The sequence below is a fragment of the Chiloscyllium plagiosum genome, unplaced genomic scaffold (assembly GCF_037043375.1).
Source record: "Chiloscyllium plagiosum isolate Xiang-an unplaced genomic scaffold, Cpla_swu_hap1 HiC_scaffold_2, whole genome shotgun sequence".
In the NCBI taxonomy this organism is placed as follows: Eukaryota; Metazoa; Chordata; class Chondrichthyes; order Orectolobiformes; family Hemiscylliidae; genus Chiloscyllium; species Chiloscyllium plagiosum.
The window spans coordinates 10,819,809-10,840,951 of NW_028270140.1; the positions used below are offsets into that span (position 1 = coordinate 10,819,809).

A 21,143-nucleotide genomic window follows, 5' to 3' on the forward strand; every position below is an offset into this window, starting at 1 on the left:
GTCATCTCTGCCGACTGCCTACCCCTCTTCTGTGGTTACGTTTCAGCCCGGACTGTCATTGGAGAGGGAGCATGTGGTGTCCACCACTACTCTCGATGCCTTCCGAGACAGTTGGGCATCGCATGGGGTACAACACTTTATTTCCCCTTCCAAATCTACTTTGACTTAGCCACTTCCCGCCCTCCCTATACCACCCCTCTCACTGTTGACGGGCTGCATCGCCCAAACCAATGGGCTTTGCTTGGAAATAATTAGTTGGCTACATGGGTGTTTTGACTAGCAGTGGTTGGTAGTTGAGGAAATAAATAAAATACCACAGGTGGTGGGGAAATAAAAAAATGTCCTATAAAAAATGTGTATAAGAGCAGGGATATTTTAAAAAGGCAGACGCAGGGGATGGGTGTGCAGAGCTGTCCCCGGGCTAGGACGAGGTAATGTATGGCATGAATAGTGGCTCTTTTTTGGTGTTCAACAATGAATGATATAGAACATAGAACATTACAGCGCAGTACAGGCCCTTCAGTCCTCGATGTTGCGCCACCCTGTCATACTAATCTGAAGCCCATCCCACCTACACTATTCCATGCAGGTGTGCCTGTCCAATGACGACTTAAATGCACTTAAACTTGGCAAATCTACTACCGTTGCAGACAAAGTATTCCATACCCTTACTACTCTGAGTAAAGAAACTACCTCTGACATCTGTCTTATACTTATCCCCCCTCACTTTAAAGTTGTGTCCCCTCGTGTTTGTCATCCCCATACTTGGAAAAATGTTCCATTCCAGCCAGGCTCCCTGAATTATAACAGGCAGTGGCTGCTCCCACTTTGCAAACAAAACCTTTAACTGTAGTTCAGACTGGACATAGTCACAGTATCCACCTTAAAGTATGCTGTGTCTCTCACTTGGAGATACAACTTGAAACAGTATAATGCAAAGAACATTTCAGGATCCCAGTCTTTAATTACATAGAACATTACAGTGCAGTGCAGGCCCTTCGGCCCTCGACGTTGCGCCAACTTGTATTATTGCTTGAATTAATATCAACAGAAGAACTTCAGGTTTACAGGTTTTGCACATGAATTGATGCTTTTATTTCATCATTCTGATTCGCATTCGTATTTATATTTTGCAGCAAACAATATGTTGGCATGAAGTGATCAGAATCTTGGCCAACTTCTTGTGATAAGTATTTGCAGAAAGAACACTAACAGCTTGAAGCAGGGAACAAAACTTTCAACAGAAACGAATCTGTCTGTTTCCAAATGTATCCCTTATATTTTGGTGAACTCTTCAATAACAAACAAAATCCATTAGTATAATTGTAGTTTTATGCACTATTTGAGGCAATTTGTTTCTGTAAAGAAAGTGCATAAGATATCTCTGACATACACAGTGATGGAGGTACAAGTTCTTGAGCCACTTATCCATTCACAGCAAACAGCTTGGTCTTAATAGTTTTGTAATACATTTGGTATCTTGCCACTTGAGTGCATCATCAAGCCTTTCCTCGCAGTTTTCACTTCCTCGCAAGTGTAGGCTCCTGCTTAAAGCTGACCAGATTAACCCTCAAAAAGGTGCCAGTTACCATCCATATGCACGCGTCCAGATAGCCTTCTTCCTGTACTCAGGTAAAAACCGCAGTGCCAGCACTGTAGCTATGAGAAATAGAAAAGGACACTTATTAAGATCGACCCAAGATAAAAGGCACAACCTAAAACTGTTTCCCAAGGTATGATAGGACCACTGTGGTCATTTAAGGGCACTGGGGTTTATCAATACAAATATACAGATTTCATGTCATGCAACTCAATAACAGTATTATATATTGTCGCAATGGATAATGGTTATAGTTTAACCCAATTTTTGTGAGTTGATAAGTTTATTTTTTAATTCGTACTTCAAGCAGGTTAGATTATAAAGAGTAGGGCATTCTTACTGCTATGGTACAAGGTGCTGGTGAGACCACGTCTGGGGTATCGTGAGCAGTTTTGGTCCCCTTATTTAAGGAAGGGTATTATTTTACGGGAGGCAGTTCAAGGAAGGCTTACCACATTGATCCCAGGTATGGAGGGATTATCTTGTGAGTAAAGACTAAACAGGTTGGGAATCTACTCACTAGAGTTAAGAAAAATGAGAGGTGATCTCATGTGAAGTGTTAAGGACAAATGCTAAAAGATGGTCCCCCTCCAGAGTCGAGGACCAGACAGAGGTCATAGTCTCAAATTAAGAATGCCAATTTAAGACTGAGATGCCGAGACATTTCTTCTCTCTGAGGGTTGAGAGCTTTTGAAGTTCCTTGCCACAGACAGCTGTGGGTCAGAGTCCTTGTGTATATTTAATGCTGAGATTGATAGATGCTTGATCAAGGGTTATGGGGCAAGGGCTGGAAAGTGGATGTGATGAATGTTGTCGAGAGTGTGGTGCTGGAAAAGCACAGCAGGTCAGGCAGCATTCGAGGAGCAGGAGAATCGACATTTCGGGCAAAAGCCCTTTATCAGGAATGTTGGACCAGTCATGGTCCTATTGAATGGCAGAATATGCTTGAGGGGCTGTTCCTTTTTTCTTATGGACTATGTTCTTATCTAATCAATGCGAGTCAGTAAACCTGCTATTTAATGATAAAGTATCATTACTTCACACACCCATATTTGACAAAAGGTCGTTTATTTTAGCAATTTCTTGCAAATCTATCAACATTTTTATTGGGGAATTGTGCAATGTAGCTGAAATACTTTCGGAAACCTTTCTATTGTGTAAATTTCAAAATTATAAAGTTGCTTTATGGCTGCAGTTGCTCTGGCTACAGTTGCTCTGGCTAGTTCCTGCAACAATAAAACCGGCAGAAAGTTCCACTCTCACTGTCAATAACTTTGTGGCACATATTATTCATCAATTTAACCTAGAAAATTGCTTGTTTTTGAAGTGCAACTAATTGTAAATTCAAGTAGAGTTTACATCTGATTTTCAATAGTCTGCATCCAAAACATCTTTAATAACCAACACGTGGGCAGTGGGATTCAAGAACTCTCACTAATTATTCCACTAATTATTCCAAAGCAGACGATCAAACACATATAAAGGTTCCAAACAAAGAAACAAAATTTCCACACAGTCTGAAGGCAATCAACTAAAAGTTCCGAGATGTAAACGTAACACAATGATAACTCAACCATAACCAGTTCTAATTCACAGCAGCAGCAAATGAATGTTTATGTGGATAGTTATTCTTGCAGCAACACCATACCATTTGAATCTGAATTTATCACAACAGCTTTCGACACCATCTGTAATCAGCCGTTTATCCAAATCATTCAGTGAGGCATTACCAGGTTTGATTGGATGATTATTGCCTGTGTTGCAATGATATTCTCCTCAATCTTCAGTCCCACTTACTTGGAATTGGCAGGTCCTGTAATCATAATCTAGCTTGGTATACCCAGCCAGTGTTTTACAAATGACAGAATAATCAATCTCAGGTGGCAGGCACAGATTATGTACTTATTCAGTAAACAGCCAGCAGCCAGCATGTTGTAAAATAACACTATTTGACCCTGTATTTTTAAAGTAATCACAAGCTGGTCAACTTTCTCAGCTCCTCCTTTCCATGTGTCAACGAATGAAGTTGGACATCCACCGTGACATTGACCAAGAGACAGATTCTTTATATCCGAGCATGGGAGAAGTTCTGGACAATTATTTGAACCAGCTCCAACAAATCTATGTTAACTGGTTGTTTGCTATTCATGGACTTATGCTGTGCATACATTTAACTCCCATGCTACTCCTACCTAAAAACAGAACATAGAACAATACAGCACAGAACAGGCCCTTCAGCCCTCGGTATTGTACTGGCCTTTTATCCTACTCTAAGATCAGACTAACCTACATACCCTTCATTGTACTGACTTCCATGTGCCTATCCAAGAGTTGCTTAAACGTCCCTAATGGCTCTGACTCTCCTACCACCGCTGGCTGTGCATTCCATGCACCCACCACTCTCTGGTTAAAGAACCTGCCTCTGATATCTCCCCAAAACCTTCCTACAATCACCTTAAAATTATGCCCCCTCTTGATAAACATTTCCGCCATGGGAAAATGTCTCTGGCTATTTACTCTATCTATACCTCTCAACATCTTGTACACCTCTATTAAGTCATTTCTCATCCTTCTTCAATCCAATTAGAAATGCCCTAGATCCCTCAATCTAAGACATGCCCTCCAGTCCAGGCAGCATCCTGGTAAATGTCCTCTGCACCCTCACTAAAGCTTCCACATCTTTCCTATAATGAGGCTACCAGAACTCAACCTAATAATCCAAGTGTGGTTTAACCAGCGCTCTACAGACCTGCAGTATAACCTTGCGGCTCTTGAACTCAATCCCCCTGCTAATGAAAGCCAACATACCATAGGTCTTCCTAACAACTCTTCCAACTTGGGTGACAACTTTGAGGGATCTATGGACATGTATCACAAGATCCTTTTGTTCCTCCACACTGCCAAGAATCCTGCCTTTAACCCTGTATTCTGCATTCAAATTTGACCTTCCGAAGTAAATCACTTCATACTTTTCCAGGTTGAACTCCATCTGCCATTTATCAGCCCAGTTCTGCATCCTGTCAATGTCCCATTGCAACCTACAACAACCCTCCACACTATCCACAACTCCGCCAACCTTCATGTCATCGGCAAACCTATTAAACCACCCTTCACTTCCTCATCCAAGTCTTTTATAAAAATCACAAAGAGCAAAATAGTCATCGGTTGTGAACAAGTTGAGACATTTGAAGATTTGACAATTTGCTGAGTAAATCAATGTTTTCATTTTTAATGAGACTGTAGTGAGGCAGTAGTGGTCAAGGGGCGAGGATATAAAGATCAAACCCATTTCCATCTTCAGATGACCTCTATGTATGCATTTTTCAGAGGCAGATTATAATCAGATTCCTTACTTTGTAACACAGCAACTGAGGCCAATAGGGTACAAGTTTTATCCTGGAATGCGTTCATCAGTTGATTTGTACACAAGTTGGAACACAAAAAGCCATTCTTAAGTGCAGTAAACATTCCTATGTTAGATCTTTAAAATTACACTGCATGAGATTGTGGTTCATCAATCAGATGTTAGTAAATCGAGGACTCCTTGTATCCCATTCCTCTCACCTCAGCTACTATCACTAGGTATCCAGGATGATCAATTATCTCAGTACAGGTCAGTGATCAGATCGACAACCTTCCTGGAGGGAGGGTTGATCGAGTTCTGCTTTCCATCTTGTTTAGCATGGCAGGACATCAAGGAACTACAAACTCAAAGATTGCTTTAACTAACCATACAACAATCGAGTTATTGAGGATGTATCTAACCTCGATTCCCAGCTCTATTCTCTGTTGACCACATTTTTAAGCTGGCAGAACTTTGTTTCAAAGTATATGATGAGATTATTCATGAAGTACTCGGTTGTAATGGGTACTTTCTGCACATCAAATACCTCAGTACAAGTAAAAGACAGAGCAGTGAAACAAAATGTATTAGATGTTGATATATTTAGAACACTCTGGCAAAAACATCAGTCTTTTTAACAATGAGTCATTGAGATGTACAGCACAGAAACAGACCCTTCAGCCCAACCAATCATACTGACTGCAATCCCAATAAAACTAGTCTCATCTGCCTGTCCTTGGTCCACATCCCTGCAAACATGTCTTATTCATGTATCTATCTAAATACCTTTTAAATGTAGTAACTGTACTCGCATCCACAACTTACCCTGGAAGTTCATTCCACACACGGACCACTCTGTGTGTAAAAAAATTGTCCCTCATGTATTTTTTACAACTTTTCTCCTCACTTAAAAATATGTCCCCTCGTGCTGAAACCCCCACCCTAGGGAAAAGACACCTGCCATTTATCTTATCTATACCCCTCATGATTTTATAAACCTCGATAAGGTCACCCCTCAGCCTCCTACACTCCTGTAAAAAAAAAAGTCCCAGCCAATCCGGTCTCTCCTTTTCACTCATACCATCCTTTCCTAGCCACATCCTGGTAAATCCCTTCTGAATCCTCTTCAGCTGAATAATAAGTCACCTTATTCAGACACCATTGACTCTCACTTGCGCATCTTTTTTGGACTTCATCAGTGATGGAGTAAATAATAATTTATGAAGCAGCATTGCAAAACTTAAACCACAGAATGCACTAAAACATTTTGCATGCAAGCCAATATTCACAAAACTGAAAACACCAAAATCATTAATATAAAAATAAAGGACTCTGGATGCTGGAAATCCAAAATACAAAGTGCTGGAGAAACTCAGCAGGTCAGGCAACATCTGTTGAGAGAGAAGCAGAGTTAACATCAAATCCAGTGACCCTTCATGATAACTGAAATTATTTAGGGAAGGGCTCTATTTATGTCGATTACGGGGTTAGGGGCAAGGGAAGGAGAATAGAGTACACGGAGACAGTGCTGAGAGAGGGAGAGAGAAGAAAATAAAGGGATAGCCAAAGAAGATTGCTGATCATAATTTGAGAGAGGGATCATTTCCAGGAAGGTGCTAAACACAAGTGTGAGCAGGTGAAAAGGTGTTGGCTGCGCTGTGAGCAGTCCACACACACAACTGGACCTTGGGGTTTGCAGGAAGATAAGGCACAAGGAAGAGGGTATTCACATTCTGAAATTGTTAAACTCAATGTTCAGTCGTGAAGGTATCCAGTGGAAGAGATGGTGTTGTTCCTCCAGATTGCATTAAGTTCCACTTGAGCACTGCAGCAGGCCTGAGACAGAAATGTTGGCAACATGGCGGTGTGTTGAAATGGTAGGCAACTGGCAGCTTGGGGTCATTTTTGTGGGCACAGTATAGGTGCTCTGCAAAGCTGTCACTCAGTCTGCGTTTTGTCTCCCCGGTATAGAGACCACGCAGTGAGCAGTGTACATAGTAGACGAGGTTGTATGAAGTACAGGTAAAGTGCTGCTTCACCTGGGATCTTAGATAGTGAAGAGGGAGGAGGTAAATGGGCAACTGTTACACTTTTTGAGATTGCATGGGAAGGTGCCATGGGGGGGGGGGAAAACGGGAGGTGTGGGGGGTGTGGGGAAGTGTTGGGAATGAGAGAGGAATGGACCAGAGATTCCCACAGGGACTGGTCCCTGTGGAGTGCTCATAAAGGAGGAAAGGGGTATCTGTCTTCGGTGGTGGCATCCCATTGGAGGTAGGGGCAGGGGTTGGTGTAGGACCAGGAGGACTCTATCACTGTTGTGGAAAAGAAGACCAGGAGTGATGGCCGAAGTGCAGGAGATGAGTCAGACATGGCTCAGGGTCCCATCAACCGTGGTGATGGGGAATCCTCAGTTGAGGAGAAAAAGTGACCATTTCTGAGGTCCCTGCTACAGAAGGTAACATCATCAGAGCAGATGAGACGGAAAGGAAAATGGAGACACTGGGAGAGTAGGATGGAAGCAGTGTTTGATTATGCATACACAAGGTAATTGTGGGAGTCAGTACATTTGTGGTGGATATTAGTGGGTAGCCTAACCCCAGAAATGGAAAACAGAAGTATCAAGGAAGGGAAGGATGGAGTCAGACATGGATCAGGTGGAAACTAAATTGACCAATTTTCCCCATTCTTGGGAGGAGAGGAAAGCAGCACCAATGACATCATTGATGTACTGGAGAAAGAGTTATGGAGCAGGACCGTAGAAGGTCTGGAAAAAGGAATGTTGCTGGTACCCCATAAAGAGACAGAATCATTTCTCTTCTTTCACCTCATACCTGTTTAACATCTTGTTAAATTTAACATGAGCAAGTGTCAGGGAGCAAAAACAGGAGTGTTCAGATTGTATTACCTTCTGAACTTCTTGATCTGATGATCGCCTCACAGTCAATGTCTGGTATTCATGAATTTTCTACATATAGATGCACATGCAGTGAGGGAGTATTTTTGACAGGAGATGACTGCATTTTCATAGCAATGTTTTTCTGTGCTAGATTTCAGAAGCCAACTACTAAAGACCACCTGATTCAAAAACAAACAACTCATCCCATTACTGAAGGTCCAACAGGTACATCAATACCTGAATGGGTAAAGCTAGTTTTAAACTAACCCATCAGGTAGGAAATCAGTGGGTTCAGGTAAGGCTCATATTTTTCATCCACCTGTTTTTATTGAGTGTTGACTCCAATAAAACACATAACTAGATTATGTGTGAAAACTGCCTGTTTCTTGCTCAGTTAATTAGACTAAAGTCACCCCTTTAGTTAAAAAAAATTGCAGAACTCATAAAAAAATAGATCAGATTTCACTTATATCATTTTAGATGATAACAAGACTTGTTATTCAGCCTGTCAACGCTTCACTCACACCATATCTGCTATTTTTTCACACTCTTAATTACTTAGAATTATCTTGCAATGATCTCTCTGCCTATAAATTCTGTAAATATGCACTTCCCTCCACTTCACTTGACGACGGGGCAGCACTCCGAAAGCTTGTGATTTCAAATAAATCTGTTAGACTATAATCTGACGTTGTGTGATTTCTGACCTCATTTTAAAAAAGTGCAGATAGTCCAAAAGCTCACAATGGTGCAACATTAGCTGAAAGTTTAGACGTGACAAGTTGTGATTCCTCTCAGCATTTTCTCTGAAGAGTACAGCGCTCTTCATTCTGAGAGTGGGGAAGGGGGAGGACACAAAGTGACACTCTGCATCAAACAGATATCTTCAATCACAATGTTGGCTGGTGGATGGGTTGGTGTGTGTGTGTGTGTGTGTGTGTGCGCGTGCGTGCGGGGGGGGGGGGGGGGGTGTACTTTGCAGTGTGAAAGTGTCTGTAGACTGAAAGCATGGGAAATTTGCAGATCTGAAATCTGTTTCCTTCGGGCTGGCGGGGGAGGGGGCATTCTAACATTTAGAAATGAAACTTTCTGGGGCAGGAACTAAAGACAAATTAATTGGTGTTCTCAGAGTCTGGTGAAACCAAAGGTTTTTGCCCGAAACGTCAATTTTCCTGCTCCTCGGATGCTGTCTGACTGGCTGTGCTTTTCCAGCACCACTCTCATGTAGACTCTGATTTCCAGCATCTGCAGTCCTCACTTTTGCCTGCCTGAAACCTCAGATAATCAGAGGCACACTTCCTGGGGTGCTATACACCCATAAATCCAGCCATCGTCAAGTGAAGATGTATAGCTCACTAAATCACATTTATTTTACTTCAGTCCGTCTAAGATCCTAGGGAGTGTTGCTGAACAAAGAGACCTTGGAGTGCATGTTCGTAGCTCCTTAAAAGTAGAGTTGCAGGTAGATAGGATAGTGAAGAAGAAGTTTGGTATGTTTTCCTTTATTGGTCAGAGTATTGAGTACAGGAGTTGGGAGGTCATGTTGCGGCTGTACAGGACATTGGTTAAGCCACTGTTGGAATATTGCGTGCAATTCTGGTCTCCTTCCTATCGGAAAGATGTTGTGAAACTTGAAAGGGTTCAGAAAAGATTTACAAGGATGTTGCCAGGGTTGGAGGATCTGAGCTACAGGGAGAGGCTGAAAAGGCTGGGGCTGTTTGCCCTGGAGCGTCGGAGGCTGAGGGGTGACCTTATAGAGGTTTACAAAATTATGAGGGGCATGGATAGGGTAAATAGACAAAGTTGAAACTTTATTGCTGGAACAGCACAGCAGGTCAGTAAGCATCCAGGGAACAGGAGATTCGACGTTTCGGGCACATTCCTGAAGAAGGGCCTGTGCCCGAAACGTCGAATCTCCTGTTCCCTGGATGCTGCCTGACCTGCTGTGCTGTTCCAGCAATAAAGTTTCAACTTTGATCTCCAGCATCTGCAGACCTCACTTTCTCCTAAATAGACAAAGTCTTTTCCCTGGGGTGGAGGAGTCCAGAACTAGAGGGCATAGGTTTAGGGTGAGAGGGGAAAGATAGAAAAGAGACCTAAGGGGCAACTATTTCATGGAGAGGATGGTATGAGCTGCCAGAGGATGTGATGAAGGCTGGTACAATTGCAACATTTAAGAGGCATTTGGATGGCTATATGAATAGGAAGGGTTTGGAGGGATATGAGCTGGGTGCTGGCAGGTGGGACTAGATTGGGTTGGGATATCTGGTCGGCATGGACGGGTTGGACCGAAGGGTCTGTTTCCGAGCTGTACATCTCTATGACTCTAACACATGTATTGCCTCTGGGTGATTCATTTGACTAATTCTGAACACAGGTAGCAAAGCAGATCTTCACCAAATAGCTCCAAGATGAAGAAAACTAATGAAAATATCCAGCCTATCAGATTTGCTCTGTACAGGGGGAACCTCACCTCTGTTGTTATGCTTCACTTACATTGGCAGAACATGATATGGGTGGTCTTGGCACCTGACCATAGGCTTATATGTTGCAGGTCAAGTTCAGATGAAAGCTCATCATTCTGAAATGTTAATTATTATTCTCTCTCCACACAGGCTTCCTGACTACTTCTGTATTTACTTCAGGGTTCCATTATTTGCAGTATTTTGCTTGTAGACTGTTGCAGGTTATCTGGGTTAGTGCTCTGTATCAACGACCCTGAGAAGAGCTCAAAACGTCAATTCTTCTGCTCCTCAGATGCTGCCTGACCGGCTGTGCTTTTCCAGCGCCACACTTTTTGACTCCGATCTTCAATCCTCACTTTGTCTTCCGCTGTACTTTCTCCTTATGTTACCAGTGTACCTCAAGTCTTAATGTGCGCGACTCATGTTACAGTGACCACATTATTGTGAATTCTGAAGCACTAGACAGTCTTGAACAGTGGATTAATATTTCTAGCCATTCACTAGCTTAATCGCCAGCAGATCCTTTCACACATAGTGTAAAGACCCAGAGCAAAAAATATAGCGTTACGATTTGAGGAACCATGAAATGTGAATGGCACGCTGAATAATTCAATATGCATTAAATTTAATTTCTTCCCATGCATTATCCCAAGACACAAAAGTTAAACCCAGTGTGTGGGGCAGCTTATTTAACAATGTGTGGTCTATGGTGAGCCAATGTATTTTGTTTTCTGTCTCAAATTTCAGAAAGTTATCCTTGTTACGCCTGACTTTGTTTCAGCTTTGTAACAATCTGAACATTCCTGAAGAAGCAACAGCTGTTCGCAGCACAAAAGATTTTCAACTGGATCGCTTCCTCACAACAGGAAAATCATGCAACTTCTGTCTGCTGCTGTCATCAGACAGCTCCACGCTATTGTTGCTCCTGAGTTGGGGCTCATGCACTAGGCAGGATGGTCTGGTGTTCATTTCCCTCCCCACCCCTTTCCGCTTTCTGCAAAGACCATTCCCTCCTTGACTACCTGGTCAGGTCTACACCCCCCTACAACCCACCTTCCCCTGCCACCGCAGGAACTGTAAAACCTGTGCCCACACCTCCTCCGTCACCTCCATCCAAGGCCCTAAAGGAGCCTTCCACATCCATCAAAGTTTTACTTGCACATCCACTAATATCATTTATTGTATCCGTTGCTCCCGATGCGGTCTCCTCTACATTGGGGAGACTGGACGCCTCCTAGCAGAGCGCTTTAGGGAACATCTCCGGGACACCCGCACCAATCAACCCCACCGCCCTGTGGCCCAACATTTCAACTCCCCCTCAGCTGAGGACATGCAGGTCCTGGGCATCCTCCACAGCCGCTCCCTCACCACCTGGCACCTGGAGAAAGAAAGCTTCATCTTCCGCTTCGGAATACTTCAACCCCAGGGCATCAATGTGGACTTCACCAGTTTCCTCATTTCCCCTCCCCGCACCTTACCCCAGCTCCAACCTTCCAGCTCAGCACCCCCCTCATGAGTGGTCCTACCTGCCTATCTTCCTTTCCACCTATCCACTCCACCCTCCTCCCTGACCTATCACCTTCATCCCCACCCCCACTCACCTATTGTACTCTATGCTACTTTCTCCCCACCTCCACCCCCTCTCATTTATCTCTCCACTCTGCAGGCACCCTGCCTCTATTCCCTGATGAAGGGCTTTTGCCCAAAACGTCGATTTTCCTGCTCCTTGGATGTTGCCTGACCTGCTGTGCTTTTCTAGCACCAGTCTAATCTAGACTCTGGTTTACAGCATCTGCAGTCATTGTTTTTACCTGGTCTGGTGTTCAACCCTACCAAGACCGGCTGCCGTTTAAGCTGTCTGAACACAAGAGGTTAGGGCTGCTACTGGATAGGCAGAGCTGAATGTTTTCAGCTTACATGGGGAGACTGACCCTTTGTTGATAGATGTTTTCAGCAAGGGACTGCATGTTGAACAAGAAGGCCAGCGGCTAAGGAAAGATCAGGGAGGGAAGGGAAGCCATTGCTTGAGATTCAGCAGCTACAAGTGGACAGTTCAACATGAAAGCAAACATGCTCAGTCCCAATAGACTGAACAACAGGGAACAGCCTTTACAGGAAGATGCTGGGGCCAACTACACCAATGACTATGACAGGTCAAGAGAATGGGCAGGGATCATGTGCCACGGTCAAAATTACAATGCCACCTATAAGATTTTTTTATTCTTCCTTGGAATATGGGCATCACTTGCTGGGCCAGTATTTATTTTCTATATCTAGTTGCCCTTGGTGGTGGTGAGCTGCCTTCTTAAACCACTGCAGTCCATGTGCTGTGAGTTGACCCACAATGCTATTAGGGAGGGAATGCCAGGATGTTGATGGAAAAACAATGACGGTATGGTGATATATTTCTGAGTCAGGATGCTGAGCGGCTTGGAGGGGAACATGCAGATGATGTTCCCATGTATCTGCTGCCCTTGTCCTTCAAGATAGAAGTGGTTATGGGTTTGGAAGGTGCTGTCTGAGGATTAGATTAGATTAGAATCCCTACAATGTGGAAACAGGCCCTTTGGCCCAACAAGTCCACACGGACCCTCCAAAGCATAACCCACCCAGACCATTCCCCTACATTTACCCCTGCCTAATGGAACTAACACTATGGGCAATTTAGCATGGCCAATTCACCTGACCTGCACATCTTTAGATTGTGGGAGGAAACCGGAGCATCCAGAGGAAACCCATGCAGACACGGGGAGAACGTGCAAACTCCACACAGACAGTTGCCGAGGTTGGAATCGAACCCAGGTCTCTGGTGCTGTGAGGCAGCAATGCTAGCCACTGAGCCACCGTGCCATCCATATCTTTGGTGAATTTCTGCAGTGCAGCGTGTAGATAGTACTCACAGCTGCTACTGAGCATAAGTGGAGGGAGTAGATGGCTGTGAATGTGGTGCCAATCAAGTGGGCTGTTTTGTCCTGGGTGGAGTCAAGCTTCTTGAGAGTTGTTAGAACTGCACCATCCTGGCAAGTGGGAAGTATTCCATTGCACTCCTGACTTGTGCCTTGTAGTTGATGGACAGTCTTTGGGGAATCGGCAGGTGTGATACTCACAATGTTCCTAGACTCTGATCCACTGTTGTCGCCGCTGTGTTTATATGGTGAGTCCAGTTGAGTTCCTGGTCAATGGTAACCTCAAGGATATTGATATTGGGTGATTCAGTGATTGTAAAACAATTGAATGACAATGGGCAATGGTTAGATTGTCTCCTATTGGAGATGGTCATTGCTAGGTATGTGTGTGGCACTACTGTTACCGGTGACATGTCAGCCCAAGCCTGGATATTGTCCAGGTCTTCTGTTAAGGTCGTTCCATTGCTGCAACAGTGAGAAAATCCAAGTGAAGAGAGTTAAACTCAAAATCATGGCAAAGATAGGCCTGGGTAGGAATGCTGACAGGACACCTCAGACTTGAGAAAACGGGTGCTTGGAGGCAGGATAGGAATTTGCAAAGACCTGATTACAGACCTGAGGAAAGAAGATAGAAGTATGGAGGCTGGGGAAGGAAGATGGGTGGCTGGTTTTTAAAACCAGAAGGGAGAATGTGCTTCAGAAAAGTGACAGATGCATGGTGCTGCATAGAGGAATAAATGCTGAGCCATCAGGAACTTATGAGAGGAGTTTTAAGCAATCTGAAGGAGAGCTATAGCTGATGATGCACACAGATGGAAATGGTCGGGAGATACGTATGATGAGACGCAATAAAGTGACGTGAAATTGTTAGATCAGTGATCGAGAGATGATGGGAGACTATGGGCAGGGAAAGCCCAGTAGTATTATCACTGGACTCCGAGATACAGATACTTTTCTGGAGTCCCAGGTTTGAATCCCACCATTGCAGAATTTGAATTCAATTTAAGAAAAGGTTCTGCAATTAGAAGTCTAATGCTGACCATGAATACATTGCTGATTGTCAGAAAAACCCATCTGGTTCACTAATATACTTTAGGGAAGGAAACTGCCATCCCTGCCTGAGCTGGCCTACATGAGACTCCAGCAAAGTGTGGTTGACTCTTAACTATCCTATGGGCAGTTAGAAATGGGCAATAAATGTTGGTCTAACCTGAGATGTCCTTATCCCATGAATGAATTTAAAAAAAGAGAAAAGGGGTGGCTTTGATTTTGGAGAGTTGAGCTTACATGGAGGGAGAGGTTTAGACTGCAAATTCAGAGGAGACAGAATAAGATGAGATGAGATTTAGGCTGAGATCACTAAGGATGATGAATGGTTTAACTCCTAACTCTAAGCTAATGATTCTTGCTTCCAGTCTCACCAGCCAAGGGAAACATCCTATATCCATCTGCCCTGTCAGACCCTGGAAGAATTTTGTAAGTTTCAAATGGGATTTTGTTCCATTCTTTGAAATACTAGATAACAAAAGCCCAGTTTTGCCGAATTTCCCTGCCATCCCATGGAGTAGTCTGGTGAATCTCCATTGCACTCCCTCTTAGGCAATTAAATCTTTCCTTAGATAAGGAGATCAAAATTATACACAGTACACAGGCCATGGTCTTTCAGGTTCCATAGAACTGCAGCAGGACCTCTTTACTCCTGTACTCAAACTGCCTTCTGCTAAAGCCCAACAGACATTCTATAATTCATACAGTTCTTAATTGATAGTTGCGCCTACACGCTAACCTTTGGTGTCCCATAAACAGGGACAGCTAAGTCTCTTTGCATACCAAAAGCTCCCAAACCATCGTCAGTTAAGAAATATTCTGTGGTTTTTTTCTCTAATAAAGTGGATAACTTCAGACTTAGTCACTTTATAGCCCATTTGCCATGGAGTATAATATTTTGTGAGCGAACAGACATTCTGAGGGAAGAAAGTCTGTGGGAATGTGGTTATTTGTTCATCTGTTAGAAGAGTCGAAGGGGGTAGAGGTGAGTAGCGATGCAGTGGGATAACAAGTTGGAACATTGGTTTAGAAGGTCAAAGAGACAGGAGGATGGGAAAGTTAGCATCCCATCCCCTGGGTTGGCTCAAAGAGCTAAAGAGAATAGCTTGGCAGGGCAGTTTGAAAGCAAAGTGGAAGTGATGACTTTTGGTGGAAATTAAAGGTGGGAAAACTATCCAAGAGTGGAGAGGGGTGGCTGGAAGCTAGGATGACTGGAATAAAGCATCAGAGAAAGGCCACAAAAACAAATGGATTCAGGTTCGAAATGACAATTAAAATGTACAAGAAAGTTCAAGTCAAATGGGTGGCACGGCAGCTCAGTGGTTAGCACTGCTGCCTCAGAGAGCCAAGGGCATGGGTTCGGTTCCAGCCTCGGTCGAACATCCGTGTGGAGTTTGCACATTTTCCCAGTGTCTGCGTGGGTTTCCTCCAGGTGCTCCGGTTTCCTCCCACAGTCCAAAGATGTGCAGGTGAGGGTGGATTGGCCATGCTAAACTGCCCATAGTGATAGCTGCATTAGACAGGGCTAAATATGAGGTAGGGGATTGGGTCTGGGTGGGTTACTCTTCGGAGAATTGGTGTGGACTTGTTGGGCCTAACGGCCTGTTTCCATACTGAAGGGAATCTAATCTCATCTAACCTAGGCAAGCCAGCAATTAAGACAGTTGTACCTTGTACCATACAGATTTAAAGTTGTTGTACCTAACTACATTCTGTAATGTTTGTTGATGTTGCTATCAACTGTCAATGCATTTTCACTTCATCAACAATCTCATTGAGAGAGTTTGGATGCTTATTACACTTGTGACGCAAAACCAAGTAAACTCTTCTAAGGAGATGGCTACTGTCAGAATTTTAAAAAAATAGTTCCCTGTTTAAGTTAAAATTGCATAAACAAGTATTGAAAATAAAAAGCATAGAGCATTTGTGCTTCATTAACAATAGATAAACGTGTTCAGTTCCCAAGTATATTTTTGTTCCCCTGAACTTCAGACAAACTTTTTCTTTGCTCCCTGATTAGTCCAAAACCACAGGTATGGTATGACACTGGAAATAGGCTCCTCGTCACAGCCCAAGGAGCTGTTCCAAGCATCACAGGAGTCCTCTCCAACGACATCATTACCGGAACAGCCACCGGCATTGAGAGTCCATATGGAAGATCACCAGTAACTTTTTAAAAAATATCAAACCAGCATTATTAACATATTTCTTTGGATGGTATGGGAATAAAAACTTAAGCTGTGAGAGATCCTTCCTAACATTAGACATAGGAAGAAAAAAATATGACTTTAGCCTAACAGTCAAATTAAGATTAAGAATTAACTAGCCAATATGATTTAAGACAACAGCAAATTAATCATTCTGTTAAGGCCATCTAAGATTTTAAATAAAAGCAGTAATATTACCTTTGATCATATTCAACTTATCCAGTGATAATGCTCCTTGTGGACATTCTGCCATGTTAAAAAGCCAATCAATGAACTGTAATGGGGAAACATAAATATGATAATTAATTTAGGATTCAAATGAATAGAATGCATCAAACAATTTGTTTTTATGAATAACACTGACTTAACTTCTGTTAAACAACTTCAACTAACACCAACAACTTCACCAGTACCTTCCACTCTGACCTCAAATTCACCTGGACCATCTCAGACACCTCCCTTCCCTTCCTGGACCTCTCCAACTCCATCTGTGTGACTGACTAACCACGGACATGATCCCAGTCCCAAGCCTTCAACTCTGCACTGCCCTCCTGACCTGTCCATCACCCTTCCCATCTATTCACTTCATCCTCCTCTCTGACTTATCACCTTATCCCCCACCTTCATCTACCTATCGCATTCTCTGCTACCTTCCCCCCCCAGCCCCACCCCGCCTCCCATTTATCTCTCAGCCCCCCGGCCCACAAGCCTCATTCCTGATGAAGGGCTCTTGCTGCCTGACCTGCTGTGCTTTTCCAGCACCACACTCTTGACTCTGATCTCCAGCATCTGCAATCCTCACTTGCTCTTAGTTTTGAGCTTGTGTATGAATAATATTTGTTGTTTAAATTCCAAAGTGATGCAGACCATGTTGTCTCAATGTACTCAGTATTCCAGGATTATATAAAGGTCACTTCCTTCTTGGGGACACAGTCATTGGGATTTGATTGTCAAAATTTTCTGGTGCATAGCAATTAACTTCTGGTCTGCCCATCCAATAATTGTTATTTGTCTTGGATTCTTTCTGTATTATACACGGTTTTAGATTGAATACGCAATCTTCCAAGTCTAATGCTTATTTCACCTGCAAACTTAACCATTTATTAGATTCACAGTTGATCAAGTCTTCATCACTCCATTACCAAAGGTTAAGTGCTGTGACACTACCTTTTCTCTTTACTAATCACTGAGTCCAACCCAGCTTCCTCAAGTTCAGTGATGCTCTTGCTCCACATGGTCGCCTTGTTGGAACTTTCTAACCTGACACTCCAAGTGGTTTTCTTTTAAATTCATTCCTGGAAGTAGGTGCCACTAGCTAGGCCAGTCCTCGTTGACCATCCAACCGTAATTGTCCTTGAGAAGCTATGATGTGGAGGTGCTGGCGTTGGACTGGGGTGGACAAAGTTAAAAATCACACAACACCAGGTTATAGTCCAACAGGTTATTTGAAAATACAAGCTTTTGGAGCGCTGCTCCTTCATCAGGTAGCTGTGGAGCTGGATCATAGAGGACACAGAATTTATAGCAAAAGATCACAGTGTCATACAACTGATGTGATCCATTGAACAACCTAGATTGCTGCTGAGTTTTTCATCTTTTAGATTGGGATGCAGGATTTGATTCATTAACATGTAAACCCCTGAACTTCTTTCAGGTCATGTTCCGAGGCATGGTACATTGGCGAGACAAAGCAGACGCTATGACAATGGATGAATGGACACAGCGCAACAATAGCCAGACAGGGATGTTCCTTCCCAGTCAGGGAACACCTCAGCAGTCAGGGACAGTTGGCCTAGAATCTTCGGGTGATGTTCTCCCGAAGGCAGACTTTGGGATAGGTAACAACGCAGAGTGGCCAAGCAGAGGCTGATAGCCAAGTTTGGTATCCATGGGGATGGCCTCAATCGGGACCTTGGGTCCATGTCACACTACAGGTGACCCCACTACAGTACACACTCTCTCTTACACACATACAAGCACACATACTCACACATGTAGACCCTCTTTCATATACACTCACTCTCAGGCACACACAAACTAACCCCCGCCCACACTCACACTCATGCATACACCCTCTCACAGGAATATACTCCATCACACTCACGCACACACTCTCTCTCTCCCTCTCTCACAGACACTCACTCACTCACATACACACCTATACGTCTATAGAGTGAATTTGCATTAGCATAATTGTTCTTGTACAAAACACACAATCTGTAGGCAGTCAATCCATGTAACATTTTATAAATTCCTACTTTGGAAACAGAACCAGTCTGACTCAAGATTGGAATACAGACAGACTATAACCTCAAACCTTTAATGCATGTCTGAGCTGACATGACACTTTTTAAAATATAAAACCTTAAGTTATCTCGAGAATGTGATTTGAAAGAAGCTCCTGGATTTACATATTAATGAATCGAAACCTGCAACCCATTCTAAAAGATGAAAGACTTAACAGCAATCTAGCTTTGTTCAATGTATCACATCAGTTGTATGACACTAAGATCTTTTGCTAGAAGTTCTGTGTCCTATAATCCTGCCCCACTAGCTACCTGATGAAGGAGCAGCGCTCTGAAAGTGAGTGTTTCCAAATAAACCTGTTGGACTATAACCTGGTGTTGTGCAATTTTTAACTTTGTCCTTGAGAAAGTGATGGTGAAGGATGGTCTTTTTGAACTGCTGCCAACGAGGTGGTTTAAGGGGCACCAAGAACAGTGTTGTTAGTAAGGGAGTTCCAAGATATTTGCTCAGTGGCACTGAAGGAACAGTGATATACATCCAAGTCAGGATGGTATGTGGTTTGGAGGACAACTTTTCCTGGCGTTGATAGTGTTCCTGTACATTTGCAGCCCTCCAGGTTTAGGGCGGTCGAGGCTGTGTGTTCAAAGTGAACAGACAGGCTTTGGGATAGACAGTAGTTGAGTTAGTCCCAACAGAATTTCTAGTCTCAGAGCTGTTCCTGTAGCCACAATATTCATATGGCTGGTCCAGGTCAGTTTCTAGTTAATGGTAGTCTCCAGGATGTTGATGGGGGTGCCAGCATTAGTAATGCTACTGAATGTGATGGAAAGATGGCTAGATTCTTTCTTGTTGGAGATACTAACTGTGTGGTATTTGTGAGGGATAAATGGTACGTGCCACTTGTCAGTCCAAGCCTGGATATTGCTGCATTTGGACCTGGGCTGCTTCTGTATCTGTGGAGTGGTGAATAATGCCGAACATTGTTCACTGATGTTTGCACATACCCATTTCTGACATTATTACATAGAAATAGGAGTGGGAGTAGGCCATTCAGCCCTTTGAGCCTGCTCTGCCACTCAATATGATCATGGTTGATTATCCAACTCAGTACCCCGTTCTCACTTACCCCCCATATCCTTTTATCCCTTCAGTCTGAAGAACTATATCTAACTCCATCTTGAAAATGTACAATATCTTGGTCTCAGTTGCTTTCTGTTGCAGAGAAGAGCAGAGGTTCATCACTGTGTGAGACAAAATTTCTCCACATCTCAGTTCTAAATAGCCTGCTCCATATTGATGGATGGAAGGTCATTGATGATGCAACTCAATATTGTCTAGCTAAGGTCACTACTCTGAGAAACTCCTGCAGATTGGAGGTTGAGTTTGATTGATCTCCAATAACAAGCATCTTCCTCTGTGCCAGTGGAGAGATTAGCCTGATTCCAGTTTTCATTTGCCTGGGTAGCTGGTTGGCAATGCAGAGTAATGACAACAGCATGGGCTCAATTCTCACACCGACCGAGGTTACCATGAAGGACTCCCCTTGTCTGAGATGTGTTGACCCTCAGGTTAAATCACCACCGATTGTTCCTCTCTAATGAGAGAGTAGCCTAATGGTCTTTACATTTTGTTCCTGCATCCTTGCAATGGAGAAGCATCTTAATATGTTGCTCTGTATGCTTGCTTTTAAGATAAAAAAAACAAATAATATGTATTGGACATTCAAACTGCAAAGAAAATATTGTTACTTTTTCTATAAAGGAATGAGCGAAGTTCTACCCTTGGTTTAGTGGGAACCTGAATTTCAGTGTGTTGAAAGGAGTTAACACCTTTAGAATCAGCAAGATGAGAAATCGGCCAAAGCAACTTGAATTCTGCAGAAGCTATAAAATTCAACCACTCATTTTATTCATCGTGACTCTTGTTTAATCCAGGAAAAAACAGTTAGGATTATGTTGAACTATGGGAACAATCTCTAAGTCTAATGTCAGGCATTAACTTAAAAAACAAATATGTACAAATATACAAAAACAGAAGTTGCTGGAAAAGCTCAGCAGGTCTGGCAGCAACTGTGGAGAGAAATCAGAGTTAACATTTCGGGTCCTTCCTTCTGTTCTGAGGAAAGAACTGTCAATGGCTGTGGATGATTAAATAATTTGCTGGAGGAGGCAGCCTCAATGATGGAAGAGCCCAGCACATCAGCATTTATAATAATCTTCGGCCAGAATTGCCAAGGACATTTTAAGACCAGGAGGCACATTTTTAAGATGAGAGGAGAGAGAGACTTAAAAAAAAGGCAAATATTTTATGCAGAGGATATTTCAAGTATGGAATGAACTTGCTGAGGGTGGATGCAGATACGATTACAACATTTAAAAAAACCATTTGGATAGGTACATGAATAGGAAAGGTTTGGAGGGACATGGGCCAGG

General features: G+C 43.2%; 1 protein-coding gene across 5 annotated transcripts in view; it reads right to left on the reverse strand.

The window, feature by feature from the left end:
* Window positions 1–1,071: 1,071 nt before the first annotated feature.
* focad (focadhesin) overlaps window positions 1,072–21,143 on the reverse strand; it is a 205,036-nt gene continuing 184,964 nt past the window's right edge. For all 5 annotated transcript variants that reach the window (XM_087994575.1, XM_087994579.1, XM_043718998.2 and 2 more), the window contains 2 exons: window positions 16,663–16,738; window positions 1,072–1,659 (listed from right to left, as the gene is read on the reverse strand). In XM_087994575.1, the coding sequence (XP_087850701.1) occupies window positions 1,586–1,659; window positions 16,663–16,738 (150 nt within the window). In that variant the 3' untranslated portion in view covers window positions 1,072–1,585. The remainder of the gene's footprint in view (window positions 1,660–16,662; window positions 16,739–21,143) is intronic.